The 14,915-nt window shown below is 43.4% G+C and overlaps 1 protein-coding gene across 1 annotated transcript in view; it reads right to left on the reverse strand.

Annotated features, from left to right (window-relative positions):
• Positions 1-1,235: 1,235 nt before the first annotated feature.
• Positions 1,236-14,915, reverse strand: part of LOC138114727 (multiple epidermal growth factor-like domains protein 6) — a 190,323-nt gene continuing 176,643 nt past the window's right edge. The window contains exons 30-37 of the mRNA XM_069024526.1: positions 14,072-14,200; positions 13,076-13,201; positions 12,525-12,653; positions 10,203-10,331; positions 9,779-9,907; positions 8,989-9,114; positions 6,322-6,450; positions 1,236-5,926 (exon numbers count right to left, since the gene is read on the reverse strand). Coding sequence (XP_068880627.1) covers positions 5,847-5,926; positions 6,322-6,450; positions 8,989-9,114; positions 9,779-9,907; positions 10,203-10,331; positions 12,525-12,653; positions 13,076-13,201; positions 14,072-14,200 — 977 coding nt within the window. The 3' untranslated portion in view covers positions 1,236-5,846. The remainder of the gene's footprint in view (positions 5,927-6,321; positions 6,451-8,988; positions 9,115-9,778; positions 9,908-10,202; positions 10,332-12,524; positions 12,654-13,075; positions 13,202-14,071; positions 14,201-14,915) is intronic.

The raw sequence follows: 14,915 nt of genomic DNA on the forward strand, positions 1-14,915 counted from the left end.
GAACAGAGCTCCCTGGATACACTCACAAGGTCACCCTGGTCCCATATACTTCAGATATTAGGAAAAAAACCTTTACTGTGAGGGTGGTGAGGCACTGGCACAGGGTGCCCAGAGAAGTTGTGGCTGCCCCACATCTAGTTGGAAATAGACGGTTTTTAAGGTCCCTTCCAACCCAAACCATTCCATGATTTATGAACATTTCAAGTGCTGCAGAGGCATGGATTTTTAAAGGTTTGGAACACAGATCAATGCTAACTTTGCAGAGGTTGAGAATATTACGGTTTAATATTCCATGTCTAGTTTTTGATCAGCTTTTAACAGCAATCTGAGAGGTTAATAGCAATAACATCTTCTTTGAATAGCTTAAATAAGGCTACTAATAAAGAAATTACCGGGTAAGTTGTAAGGATTATGGAATTATTTTTAGAACATATGTCAAAAAGACGACAAACCAAATGAACTTAATTATTCTGTTCCTTGTTGAAAACTGCAGGAAGAGTGAAGTAAATCACGCAAGACAGAACCCTGCAGTATTACACAGCTCAATTCAAACTGTTTGCCCTGAAATTTAAAAAGGAATCCAAGCCTGCTCTCCCAGAAAGCAGCAAGCCAGAGCTGTCCACTTTTTCTGACAGCTCGATCTACCATTCTCCCTTTGTTACACATTTTGAATTCAATTCAGCCTGCTACTTCCAATTAACCAGCACACTCTTGTTGCATTATTTGGCATTAGGCAGGCACATGTGTTCCTTCAGCCCCTGCCAATGTGAGAAGACAATACACCCTGAAGGTGAACCAGGCAATTTGTTGGCAGAACTGGGCTCTGGGAATGCCCAAGCAGGCGATGGGAGGCTGCAGGTGTGTGGTTTCAAATGCCTTCAAAGTGCTCTGTCCCAAGTCTTCCTGAAATGTTACACTTCATAACCATCCTCTTCCAGCAAGATTTATGCTGTGTTTTGAATATTTCTAATACTCTGGAGTGTGAGTGCCAGAAAGCTCTATTTGTCAGGCTCAGACACTGGCCAGGTTGCCCTGGTCAGGGATCATACACAAACCCATCTGGGCACAGGCCATTATTTATTCTATACAAACTCCTAAAAGCAGGTGTGATTTCAGCCTGTTTGCTCTGAATGTGAAATAGTTCAGTAGAATGAAGTTTCATCCACAACATAAGCCCGTTGCTTCAAGACTAGCAATAAGGGAAAAACAAGAACAAGTTTTAATCACATGTTTATATAAAAAAACATCAGCATCCTTTCACTACGACATGTCTACAACAGAAAGCACAGTACAGATCTGAGATACATCCCACACATTCCTTGAAGAGGGGTTACAAATTCACAGAGACATAATATTGCTATGCAAGTGCTCATTAAAAGCAATAAAAAGAACAGAATGAACAATTTATGCTCTACAAGGCTGAGATTTGGTGTTTACTGCTGGAAATTGCTTTACAGTGTCAGAATTTAAAGCTGTGACCTTGCAAAAGGATTACTGAGCACAGTTGCAGCCCATGCAGAGAGCTGCTCTCTCAGCCACAGGCCAACCTGAAGGAAAATTCCTTCAAAAACTGGGCACTGAGGTTTCTAGTCTAAAGACAAAAATATTAACACGAGGATGGGAGGATGGAGGTTTCATGGTCCACCAGCACTCTCAAAGATTGCTCCTAAGCTTTGCTTTGCTCTGATAAGAAGCTAAATTCTAACAGAGTCACTGTTTGATCTGCACAATGAAGCCACGATGGCTCCCAAATGTGTCTTTGCCTCTTCTGGGAAGGACATAAAGGTATTATTTCCATGTTTGTCCCGTTGGCAACTCCTGACACTATGCTGGTTATTACTTACACAAACAGAAACCTGCAGCCAATCAAAATAATATGGTTGGCAAGGAATCTGGGCAAACTTTAATAGCTATGGTTCTTCAACATAAAAAGGATAAAAGTAGAATAATAATTTTTGGCAGGGGAAGCGGGGAATTTTTAAAATTCTGATTGTTTTCCTATGAGGATAGTGTTAGTGAAGTCTAACTTAAAACATGTTGTCCTGGTTTCATGAATTCTCAACGAGCGAGATTCTGCTGGGCCCACTGAGTTACACTCAACTCCTTCCCACTCAGACTGAAGTTATATCTGGAATACACAAGGTAAGAGAGGGGGATTTGGCACAGGAACTGCATGGCTGAAATAATTCCAATGTCTTTCTGAAAGGAGTTATCTGCACGTGCAAGTGTGTTACAGAGGAATACACAGAGCGCTCTCTTCAAGGAAGTGTAATTAACTTCAGCCTCCTGGGAAATGGGGAGCCAGCAAAGGCCTTCACCAAGAGGAACAGGGACATCAATTTAACTATAAACCCCATTTTCACTGAATTTTTCACTTTCATTTTCAACAGGCCCCAGTGCTGTGGTCAGGACTGTATCAGCCTGACATTCTTTCACTGCAATCTGATGAAGCAAACAAGCAGAGTTGTATTAATTTAGTAGCAACTACACTCACTTGCCACAAAATTAACCTCTGGAAAAGCTGATTTAGTCAGTTTTCCATTTAAAAATTCCATCCTGTCCAATAAAGACTATTTTGTAGGCAAAGAATTAGATAAATGTGTTAAACTGTAGTAAGGAGCAGAATCAGAACATTAATATCACAAACAAGCAAAGTCCCTTAATTAATAGTTAATGTAAAGCTGTGGCTCTTCTAGAAAACAAAATCCTGTAACATTTTCTCTGCCTTGTGAAAAAGAGCCAAGATAAGACATTTCAGCTACCCCAATCAAAATTCATCTCTTAATGTTTTTGAAATCTCTAATTCTGATTTTTACCTGTATATGACTGTACTTCATTTTGAAACAAAAGTCATGCAGAACCACAAATCAGAATAGTCTGTTTGATGGCACTGAAGTGAATTTCTTTCCCCAAGGTAATAACAAAAAGAAGCCAAGAAGCATTTTGAATAAAGAAGTCTATTGCATATGGAGTGGTTTGTATGAAGTGGCATTTTTTGATTTTAAAAAAAGTTTGCTGAAAAATTTCCCAAAGCAGATCTATTTGGGCCTCTAATTCATTGGCTCAGGCTCAGTATCAGTCACTTAAAATATGTGTTTCATCATGTACCTAAAATCGTGACATCCTTTAAAAACACTTAATACAAAAATCTTTTATTTCCTTATACTACATATTTACAATTCTGTTATCAAGGTACTGTGGAAAATGTAAACAAGTATACACAGGTGTAAATAATATGGCTTGAGAAAGGTTTCCCCTCAGATTAGCTGCTCAAATCACATGCCAGTCTACAAAAATAAGAGAAAAACAGTACATTTGATACATTCTGCTGTCTGACAGCAGTGTAAAGGGTTTTATGCATGAGCTGCTGAGTAACCACACCAGTCTCTGGGCAGCTGTCCATGAACTGGAATGTCTGATGTCTGGAATGTGGCCAGTAGAGAGTCACTGAGGTAATGGGGTGTCTTCAGAAGAGAAGACCAAGGCTGTAGCCAACTACCCCATGGGGGCTGTGGGGGAGAGGAAGCCAAAGGCTCCTCAGAGGTTCACACTGAAAGGATGAGAAGCAGTGGATCAAAGATGAAACTTAGGAAATTCTGATTAGAAACCATGAAAAAAAAAAAAAATGAAATCTTCACTGGGACAGGTTCAAAGTGGTGGTGGGATCTCCATCCTTGGAGAAATCCAGAACTCAGTGGGATGTATCTCTGGAATTTGACTTGAACGATGAATCTCTGACCCATTTGACTCTGAAGCTGACCAGGCTTTCAAGAGAAGCTTGGACCTTCAGAGGTTTTCTACAACTTTACTCACCCAGTGATTCTACAAAAAGTCTTGAGTACAGTGTGACACTTGCACTACTTTGTAGTTTGGCTCTGCAGTGAATGCAGAGTTACAATCAAAATATGTCAGCTGCTCAACTGGAATTGTTCTTCTCCAGCAGTTGCTAAGATTGTATCTCATTGTCTCACAGGAGATTTACCTTACAGGTTCCAGTTCAGTGAAACTGCCCCAAGTTCACATAATTGTAGGATCAGACCCAGGCCTCACACCTCCAAAAGAACATTTGAAATGTCACTGCCTTGCTGAGAGTCACACGCTTCTGGGACCATAATTTTGCCACATTTACATTGAATGAACTTTCCAGTGACATTCATTGAGCTCTACAGAAGAAATTAAAAGGGATCAGCATCAGCCCCAGTGATTTTCTGGCTGAAAGCACAGTTAGTTAATTAATTTTGACACATTCACAAATACGTTTACTTTCAACACCTATGAAGTGATGAATAACAACAATAAGACTTCCATGAAGCTTGGAAAACACCTCCCAAATCTGTATTGCTTCCCATAGATCACAGTTTGAAATTAACTCCCAGAGGAGCAAGTGCCCCTTGCTTTGGCCTGGACAGTTATTGACTGCAGATGTGTTTAAGAGCTGAGACAAACTGTGGGGGAGAATTGTTACCTCACCTTCCCATCCAATCCCCAGGATCCTGCTTCACCAACTCATCCCTTACCCAACCACAACAACAAACGTCTCTACAAATCCCAAGTTACCGTCAATTATTGTCGTTTTGTCTCCTGCAAGACAAAAACCTGCTCTTGGAAAGCTGCAATTTGTTCTGGTGGGTGAATGGAGTGTCAGCACAAGAGCTGGAACTGCCCATACTCTGTGTCTACCATGGTCCTGACGCCCCATCTTAAGTGCACTTTTGATACAGTCAGAATCAAGTGGTTACTACATAGATTTTCTCACTCCTAACCTAAAGAGAGGTATAAAAAGGCACTCTGAAATCTTTTAGCCTGGCTAACTCAGAACATTAAAATACAAACATAAATTTGTTTATAATGACACAGTTCTGTATCAAAGGAAAACCAGTCTAAACAGACAAAATAGCACCAAAATGTCTTTGTTCTACAAAGTGGCCACCAGCAGCTGTTGAATGGTATCAGGACTGTTGCAAGATGACTTTAGAAAAAAAAAATGGCTCAATAAAACCACAAAATCCAGAGAGATTATCTTTAAGCATCTCTCCTTGCTTACTACCTGCTTTCTCCATTGAAGATAAAACCTTTTCTGCATTAGCAGATACTGTTTGATGAGAAGCGCTGCACAGTTTGACAAACCCCTGAGAAATTCATCTGGTAAGATGTGAGAACATGGAATGCCAGGGGAGTCTGGCAGATGACACCAGGCTCTTTGGAAGGCAGATTCAGACAGAGACCTTCCAATCAGTCAAACCACACCAGAAATGCAGAAGATGCTCTTAAATAAATTAACAACTTATTGAGGACTGTGGCAGATTCTTCTTCAGCTGCAAGTTCAAAATTAAACTTTGTGCTTCTCTCGAACACACAGTTGTTATTCAAAGAGGAATTAACCTGATGAATCCCTCTAGTTTCTGTGCAATGTGATTTTGCAGTGAATCTGTAGAAGCTTCATAATCTGTGGAACACTCTTTGAACTTGGTGCTGGTTGTCAAGTGGCTTTAGAAAGTCCCTGATACAGAGCGTGGCTCATTCCATGGTGATGTGTTACATGCTGCTTACCCTGATACTCTTTGGAGCTGGTCTGATTAAAAACATGTCCAGGCTTTCAAGCAATGGATTATATTAATATCAGAAAGAATGTCCAGAGTAGATTAATGGAGGGGCAAGAGGCTAGGAATGAGCACATGAAACAGATTCAACTTTTTAAAAGGATCCAGCTACTAAATGGCCTCTGTAGTCTTCCATGAGAAGTGTGAATACTTCAGTACAATTCAACCTGAATTGAATAACTGTTTTCATATCCAAATTCAAATACCGTCTGTGCATATAAAACAGTTCATTTATTAGTCCAAATGTTACTGTTGTAGAGCTCTTGGAAAAATACTCCCTCTTTCTTGAGTTTGTTCTTCATAAAAGGAAAGCTTTGGAGGGCCACCTAGAGAATTAAGTAGAAACATGGTTTCAGGTCCATATAACCTAATACTGAAATATTATATAGATTATACAATTTACACTTAAATAATTCAATAAATGGTAGTCTTGAAAAGAAGGTAGTGGAGGGAGTTACAGCGGCCTCCTCACAGAGGCAGAGAGCAGGCAAAACAGCAAAACACCCTCAAATCAGAAGGCTCCCAAAAGTTTTTCCTAAACAGAAGGAGTTGTGATTAGCTACAAGTGAGAGGAGACTTGCCCTCAGTATTGTATTTCACTAAGAAGAGAAATTATCCAAACGATCCAATGGGTTGACACTCCCATCCAAACCGAGCACCACCACAGGCCACACGTGTCTTACTCTGCCAGGAAAGGCTGCACCCTCCCCAGCCCAGTTACCTTCTCTGCAGGTTGGCCCCATCCAGGAGGCTGGGCAGGCGCAGCTCCCGTTGTAGGGATTGCAGCGGGATCTGCCGGCACACTGGCACCGCAGGGAGCAGCCGGGGCCGTACCGGTCTGGCCTGCACTCTGCAAGGACAGGAGGGTTTGGGAGAGGGGGAACACTGCCTGGTAGTCTCCCTCTTCTGTGGGATCAGGAAGCTGCTTAGACACCTACATCTGTTAGCATTAAAACATGACATTTTGGAAAGTGTGGCAGCCGTCAAGTTTTGTCTGCCACATGCTCTGCCCAAGCTGCAGCCCAGCTGTCCTGAAGAGGTTCCCAGAATGGAAATCATTACTGGTGTAAAAACAGGGGCTGACAGCTCAACAGAGAACATCTTGGGATCTGCTCAGGAAAGTTGCTGTCAGCATCCTGGATCCACACTATCTCCTGCCCCTGTCTCTCCTGCATGGCTGGGCTGTCAGTGAGTGCTGGCCAAGAGCCTTTCCTCACAGAATGTGACACTGAGAATTAATCCATTTTATAGATAGTCATGTCTTGCTCTGATTGCACAATTCTGCTGCCTCCTGGCAAATCAAACTCACAAAAAAAAAATCTCACTTCCAAATGCAAACATGTTTCATACCAAGGCTGCTAAATCCTCACTGCAATTTTTTATGCATCAGAGGACGGGCAGGAAAGGAAAGTGAGCAGCAGGGTCACAAGGCAGGGTGTAAAACACTGAGAAAACAATAGCCCTCTCTCCCTCACCTCGTTGGAAAACCCTGTAACTGGGGAATTTGCTTTCTCCCACGAACACCCTCGGGTAAATAAAGTCCTGCTGAGCCCTGCATCAGCTGCAGCCCCAGCACATGGGAGAACTCGCCCCGTGCGCTCCGAGCTTGGCCTTTTCAATTAGGAAATGTTATGAGAAAAGGTCTCCCCAAACACCTCTGGACCTGATTTTAATTTATGTAATACCACATTTTCATGTTAATAACAATGTATATTTAAGACATCTGTTTGAAAGTCTGCAATGTTAATTTACTACAGAAAAAGAACGCCCATAAAAGTCTGTTATATTCTCTCTCTCTTTTTTTTTTTTTAATTAACATTTTGCCTGTTTAATGGGTGCTTTACCAGAGTTCAAATTAAAATCAGGCCTTTTATCTTTATGGCTGCTGCACAGTCACAGCTGCTCACAGTTATATCACAGATGAACTGAGCCTAATTGAAAATAAAAATGCAAATAAAACCTACCCCATAACAGCTTTTCATGGATGGGGGCTACCCTAGCTGATTTAAGAAACATAAAAATGACTCACAGAGTTTGCAAGGAGGAAAACCTCAATTCCCATTTTTGGTGCTGAGCTTCCCCCTTGCGTTCCACTTCTGTCTACAATTTTACTGGAAAGGCCCATGGACACCCAGTGCTGTGTGGCCAGTGAGGGTGGCTCATGTCCCCACTGGAACAGTGCTGCAGACTGGGAGCTTCATCTCCTGACCACAGGACAGTGCACAGAGGGAATCAAATGCTTTTCCACTGTAGTTTGTTTTGGAGGTTGCACTAAGGCTTAAGCTCACAGCAATGTGTATTAATAGCAGCCTGTTCAGATCTACCTCCTGCCCCATCCTAGAACAAAAGCAGAACTAATATTCCCCCATTGTTCCAGGGGCTCAGGAGGATTCTGGCTCCTGGTGTGAAGCTCCACAGTGGCACATGGATGTTCACTCCTTTTACATTGTTTGTCACAGCACTGGGCTCACAAATGTCTTCTGACACTCAGTTAAACCACTGCAATTCCTTTTACTCTGGTGATTACCCAGAAACTGCTCCACCATAATCACAGAATCCTAGAAAAGCCTGGATTAGAAGAGACCTTTAAACTCATCTGGTTCCAAACATGGGCACAGGACACTTTTCACCAGACCAGGATGCTCCCAGCCTGATCCAACCTAGCCCTGAACTATGATCAGAGACTGGCTCAGGAATCTGCCAGTGCTGCCTCTCAATCCTGCACCCACCCCATCAGGGTACAGCACTGGAGCTGGTTTTCCCCACAAGAAAAAATTATCACCTATTTTTATATCCCTGTTACAGAAGAATTCTTCTCCTGTGGGCCAACACACAGCCCAAGTGCCTGTGCTGCAAAGGGGGAATTACATTTGGGTTAAAAGTTCCTGGGCTGCTGCTGAAGCCCAGGGGCAGGCACAGCTGCTGTAGCTCCACTCCCCCCACCTGTAGGGATTCCATCCTGCTTCCAGAGGAAGCAAATCCAGAGCTGGACATATGTTTGCATGGGATTGAAAAGGGTCACAAACGTCTGTGTGACAAACCAGACACTGGAGCCCTTGGTGCCCATCTGCACCCTCTGCAGTCTTCCCCACTACATCTGCAAAACTTCTTGGTCATTCTTCCCCAGCCTGTGTTCTCCAAAACTCAAGGCCAATGACATTTTACAGCTGACCCGTGAACAGTTTTCCTATCAGTGTATCAATTTAAATATTGATTAAATCAAGAGGTACAAGCCTGCTGATAAAGGTGTCGATAACCCCAAAGAGCAATTTTCTACAAACAATGTGTTTTTGAACACCAGCAAATGTCCTTTTACAGTTATTCTGAGACCAATAGGTCAGAGTGGTTTAACTATGCACAGTCCAGCCCTTAGAAATATCTCCCTTACCGATGTCACATTTGTCTCCAGTCTTCCCAGGAGGGCAAAGGCACTTCCCAGTCTCTGGATCACAAGGAGCATCTCCACAGTCACACTGATGCTGGCACCTCTCACCAAACCAGCCCCTGTCACAGCCTGACAGCAAGAGAACCCTTTAGATGCACATTTGAATGGCAAGATGTACATTAAACCCAGAGTTTTCCCAGGATGTCTCAGAGGAAAGCTCATAAACTCTCTGCTGAAGTCAGTGTAAATGCCAAGCTTAATGAAGAATCAAACATAGTGGAATGGGCATAATATTTATATGAGTTCTCCTTCTGTTGGGGTCGTCTAATCTAACTTCTCAAAGGTATCTGTAAATCTGTCCCAGAAATGTAGCTGGAAGTTATTTTTATTTTTAATTAGAACTCTCTAGAAGACCTCTCCATAACACTCGACAGGTCTAACATGCACCTATTTAATAATCTTATTTGGAGTTTTAGAAGCAAATGTAGAATCAGTAAAAGGGACTTATTTTTAATAAATGGCATGTGGAACTCATTGCTGCAAGACATCATGGAGACCAGGGCTTTCACTGTATTAATCGGAACCAGATCAGTTAATTTATAAGGGAATGGGAACACCCAGCTGTACAACAGGAAATCTGCCCCAAATTCAATGTTTCAGGATATTCATTAAGGTCAAAATATGGAAGAAGTGGCTCCCAACAACTATTTCAGTAATTATATGAGGTTTTTTGAGTTCTGTTTTTGGTTTTGCTTTTCTGTTTTTGGTTTTGCCATCAGAGGGTCACCAGTACCTTTTTCACAGTGGACACCATGATAACCCAAAGGACAAAGGCACTGTCCTGTTACTGCATCACAGCTCGCTCCATTTTTACAGGCACAGGTGTGAAGACAGCCCAGCCCATAAAATCCAAGGGGGCACCCTGAAAAATAAAGTATAAAGTGAAGAAGTTTCATGAAGAAAATCATACACACCAATAAAGCCCTCTGTATTCTCTGTGACGTTCCCTGGCAGCCAACAAAAAATGACATTTACCCTTAACTCTAATAATGCCATGGGCTTTTAAACTTGTACCACCCAGCATCAGAGACATGCAAGATCTGGAAGCAGCTGGGTGATCTGGGACGTCCCCAGAATTTTAACTGAACCAGCAAGGTGTTTCTTGACTACTCTGAAGCCCCAAACCTGTGACAATCACCCCGAGTGCCTCCACTTACTGTGCTCACAGGAGTGGCCGTAGAAGCCCTCGGGGCAGTGGCAGCACCCTGTGAACCTGTCACAGGTGCCACTGTGCTGGCACAGGCAGTCCAAGGAGCAGCCAGCCCCATACTTCCCTGGGAGACATTCTGCTGGCAGGACATGGACAGAAAAACAGACAAACAAACAAACAAACAATCAATGACCTCACCCAGAAAAGCTCGTTTGTCATAGACTGCATTGCTGAGAGACGATGCCTGGAGAACAGTTTGCAGACCCAAGAATATTTGTTATGGAGACACAGGGCTTCTGCACAACTGTGATGCATTTACATACTCTGGTGGGAAATCTTTTATGTTATATAGATGTTTGAACAGTGATTTCCTCATACTTTTAACAGTCTGCCTTATTCAATTTGTCTCTTCACAGACTCGATGCTGAACCTGCACCACGTGTTGTAAAGCCATGTAGTGCATGGCATAAACTTTATTTTCTTTTTTTTCTTTATCTACAGCAATATTTTCTTTTAGGCACTTAAAAAGTGTGAAAGAAAACATGAAGCTTTTCCTCCTCTGTGTTATCATTGGAGTTCACACTATTCGAATTCCCAATAAAACCAGGAGGATCTTTTTCACACATAGCAACAGTCTTTCCATGTATAATGAGCTATCTGCTTTAACAGAACTAAACATGTCTCAAATTACTGAAAGCCAACTCATGCAGAAGGGACTGTGCCAATATAATTAACCTCAGCATCATCTCTGAATAAGTTAACTTCCCACTACTGGGATAATTTGAATCTGGGCAGACGAACTTAAACGAGCGTGGCCATCCAAATAATCAGATTGAGAACTCTGCAAATGCCAGACAGGATCTTCCAGGGACATCATATCTAATCTCTATTAAAAGGATGCCTGATTAGCTGTCTTTGATTTCCAGTCACAACACACTCAAGCCCACACTGCTGTTGAGATCAAGACTCAATTTTCCAGTAATTTCACTCCCTCTGTCAAAAAATAAATAGTGAAGCTCTTTCTAGTAACACAACACACAGTCCCTTATGTGATGTGTGCATGTCTGCCCCCATGCTCCACTCCAGAGACGTCTTATCTACAAGATACACCCACAATCCACTACTCCATGTGGTGTGGGGACACCTGCACCATCCTGCTGAGGCTCAGCAGCCCCAACACAGACTGTGGGTGACTACAGAGATTTTCAGGAACAGACGAATGGAGATGAACACAGGTGGCCTTTGCAACACCAGGTCAGCCAGATATTGGTAAACTGCAAATGTTTTAGAGCCTGTCCACAGAGAACATTCACTGTCCACTGAATCCTCACAGGATTCACACTGTGAGTAGCTGCATCTTTCCTTTCCTCCCTGCTCCTCCTCTGCACACAGATGCACGGTGGGGCTCTGAGTCTCCTCAGGTGTAGAGTGAAAATCTCAGAATGCTGCTAAAAGTGTCATTTCTAGATGACACTTTTACATAGGGACACTCCCCTGTAACAACCAGTTCTTGGTAAAGATACATATGGAGTTTGAGGTGAATATTCTACAGGTGTCAGGGACAGAAGTGCTGTAAATGAGGGCCTGGGAGGGTGTTGGGGAGCTTGAACCATGGCAGTTATGATTGAATGATGAATTTTGTCTTGAATGTGAACTCAGAACTAACTACTTATATTTCATACCAGTGAACTTGTGGTTTCCTGAACATGTAAGTCCATAACTATACAGATATCTCTTATCTACAGAGAGAAAAGGGAACACAGAAATGCAGAATGGTTTTTGGGAGATGGACAGGACAGCTGTGGGAAGACTCTGCTCTGGGGTGTCAGGAGGGATTCTGGAGGAACATATGAGCTTATTCTGTTAGTGTGCTTTGCCTTGTGTAAAGGACAGCTGTCATGCAGAAGTAAGGGTGAGACAGCAGGACAATCTCAACTGCTTCGGACAGATGTTGTCAGAACATCTGGGAAGTCAATACATGGCAAGTTCAACTCCAGTCCCGAGTCAAATGGAAGAACACAACCAGTGATAAGGAAGACATAGGCTTCTGCTCCTCTGAGGATCACAAGGAAGAAGACAAAATCCAACATTCCTACGAACAAAAGAACACAGAAGGTGGACAGGAGAAGAAGTAACAGAGTGAAGAAGAAATAAGGAGTGTGCAAGGGAATTCATGAGCAGGACTTGTGAGGAAACTGTCTTCGAAAAAAGACCTGAAGCTCTAACTAGGAGCACTTCTGAAACTGTCTGTCCTTGTCTGTGGATGGTGGGGACACTGCAAACCCCAGCTTGAGTGTACAGATCCACTGCCATCGAAGCAGGAAATCACCTTTCTCACAGGATCTTCCCGTCCAGCCGAGCCCGCAGGTGCAGTTGCCATCCACACGGTCACAGATGCCACCGTTCTGACAGGTGCATGTCAGGTGGCAGTTGGGGCCATATTGTCCCTGGGGACACACTACAGAGAATTAACAAAGTTTGAAAAAACCCAAAAATTAGCACCCCAAGGAAAGGATGAAGGTGACAGGGAATAAATACAAACACATGCACCCCACATGTATCCCAAGTGACTGGTGTCTCCCTAGGGTAATGGGACACTACTCCATGACTATTATCAGTTTCACCCAAAGACTCTGTCCTGACATATCTCCTCAGCTCCCTGGAGAACGCAGTGCCCTGGCACTGAGGGTGGCAGGGAGGTGTGGGCAGGATTAGGCTGGGTGATGGAGCGGGGAGGGACAGAGCACCCCAAACTGCAGCGTTATCAACAAAAGGCCCTGGGGAATGTGGCTGTGAACAATGTTTGGCACTGAGTGTTATCTGCTGGGTGTTTGAAGCGTGTCACCCACTGGTGAGGTGACCTGGGTCCCGCTCTGTTACCTTGCTGACAGGCAGGTCCCATGTGGCCAGGGGCACAGGTGCACTTGCCAGTCCGGGGGTCACACTGACCTTTGCCACAGGCACAGAACTGGGCACAGTCCTTCCCATATCGGCTCTCAGGGCAAGCTGAAGGGAACACAGGATTTGTTAAATGCCTGGTGTATCCAATGCCAGTTTTCATTTTTAACACAGCCACAATCTTAGGGGTAGAGCTGGCTTTGTTTATATTCCACCTAATGTGCTTCAAAGCAACAACTACGAAGCCCAGACCCACCCAAAGACATGACTGCTTTACCTTCTGAGACTAGTTGAGTTTTTAAGTACAATCCATGATTTCACATGGACTATTTACTGTCTTTCCCATCAGAAAAGTGAATATATAACTGAAATATCAGCTGCTGACCCTTCCAGCTTAAAACATCTTTCCTTCCTTAATATCGATGCTGCCCAACACCAAAGAACAAAGCTATGGGCAACTGAACACTCAAACATTGCCTTTCTGTGAATAAGGTGAAGAGAACTTCACAGAGACCAGAGTTTTGGAAGCAGCACAGAAATTCAGCCACACCATTTAGCTCTGAAGCAGAGAAGTAACAGCAGGGTTGCCATGGAGTCTTTACCAGTTTTGCCATGACAAAACTTGATCTTTTTCCCATTTATTGAAACTAATGGCACCATAGTGTGAAGCAAAATATTGAGATAATTTCTCAGCCTCGAAATTTTGGACAGGAAGAAGGAACTTGAGCAATTCATGCTGAGCTGGCTCTAGAAATAAATTTGGGCAAGCAGGCTGTAATCCTGGGATGAGTGTCCTTGCTTCTATGCATGCAGAAGAGAGGGAAAATATTTTGCAAGAGATTTTTTACATAGCTGGAATCCTGATTTACAATTCAAGGAAGAGGTAGCTGGGATCTGTCTGTTTTTCTACTGACAAGCTCTTATGCAAATGACTCCTTGCTGTGTTTTGACAGAAGCAGAACATGAATGTTGGCTTACTTTTGCTGCAGTTGGCTCCGATGAAACCGGGAGCGCAATCACACGTTCCCGACACAGGGTCACAGTGGCCTCCGTTCATGCATTGACAGGCATTTTGGCAGTTTGAACCATAAGTGCCTTTTGGACACCCTGTTTTAAAAGAAAAACACCCAGCAATTAGGTTAGGTTGCTACTGGGCCCATTGCATTTCATGTCATAAACACTTTGTTGCTTTCAATTCAAGTTTGGTTTTCATTTTCTAATGTTATTCACTTCCAGAGGGTCAGGAGTAGGCATTGAGGAGCAGATGGCTGCTTTGGACAATGTGGCCCTTGGGACAGCACTAGTTGTAATGTCAAACCCCTGGAGAGCTGGACTGAGCTGCTGCTCCTGGCTCTGTGCTCCCCCCTTCCTCACATGTGACAGAAGCAAGAAAAGCAAGCTCTGTTCTACAGAGATTTTCCTCTTGGGATTTCTGTTCTAAATGAACCTATTTCCTCTTTCCCTCTTAGACAGAAGGAGAGATTGGGTCATTCTCCCTCTTCCTTGGGGCAGCAGCCACCTGGTTTGCCCAAGACAGTGAGAAGCTGTGAGCCACTTCTGCCTCTTTTAGCAGCTGTTTTATAGATATGGGGCAGGTCACGTCTTCTAAAAATGTGTAAGTTGGAGAAAGTTTGTTTCCTCTATAATCTACTCCTTCCCTGCAAATTGGAGGTGGCATTGTTAGTGGTTGCCCTGAGAGGTTGTGGATTCCCCATCCCTGGAAGTGTCCAATGCCAGATTGGAAAGGGCTTGGAGCAACCTGGGATAGTGGAAGGTGTCCCTGCCCGTGGCAGGGGCTAGAACTGGATGAGCTTTAAGTTCC

Source organism: Aphelocoma coerulescens, chromosome 9, assembly GCF_041296385.1.
Source record: "Aphelocoma coerulescens isolate FSJ_1873_10779 chromosome 9, UR_Acoe_1.0, whole genome shotgun sequence".
NCBI classification, from domain to species: Eukaryota; Metazoa; Chordata; class Aves; order Passeriformes; family Corvidae; genus Aphelocoma; species Aphelocoma coerulescens.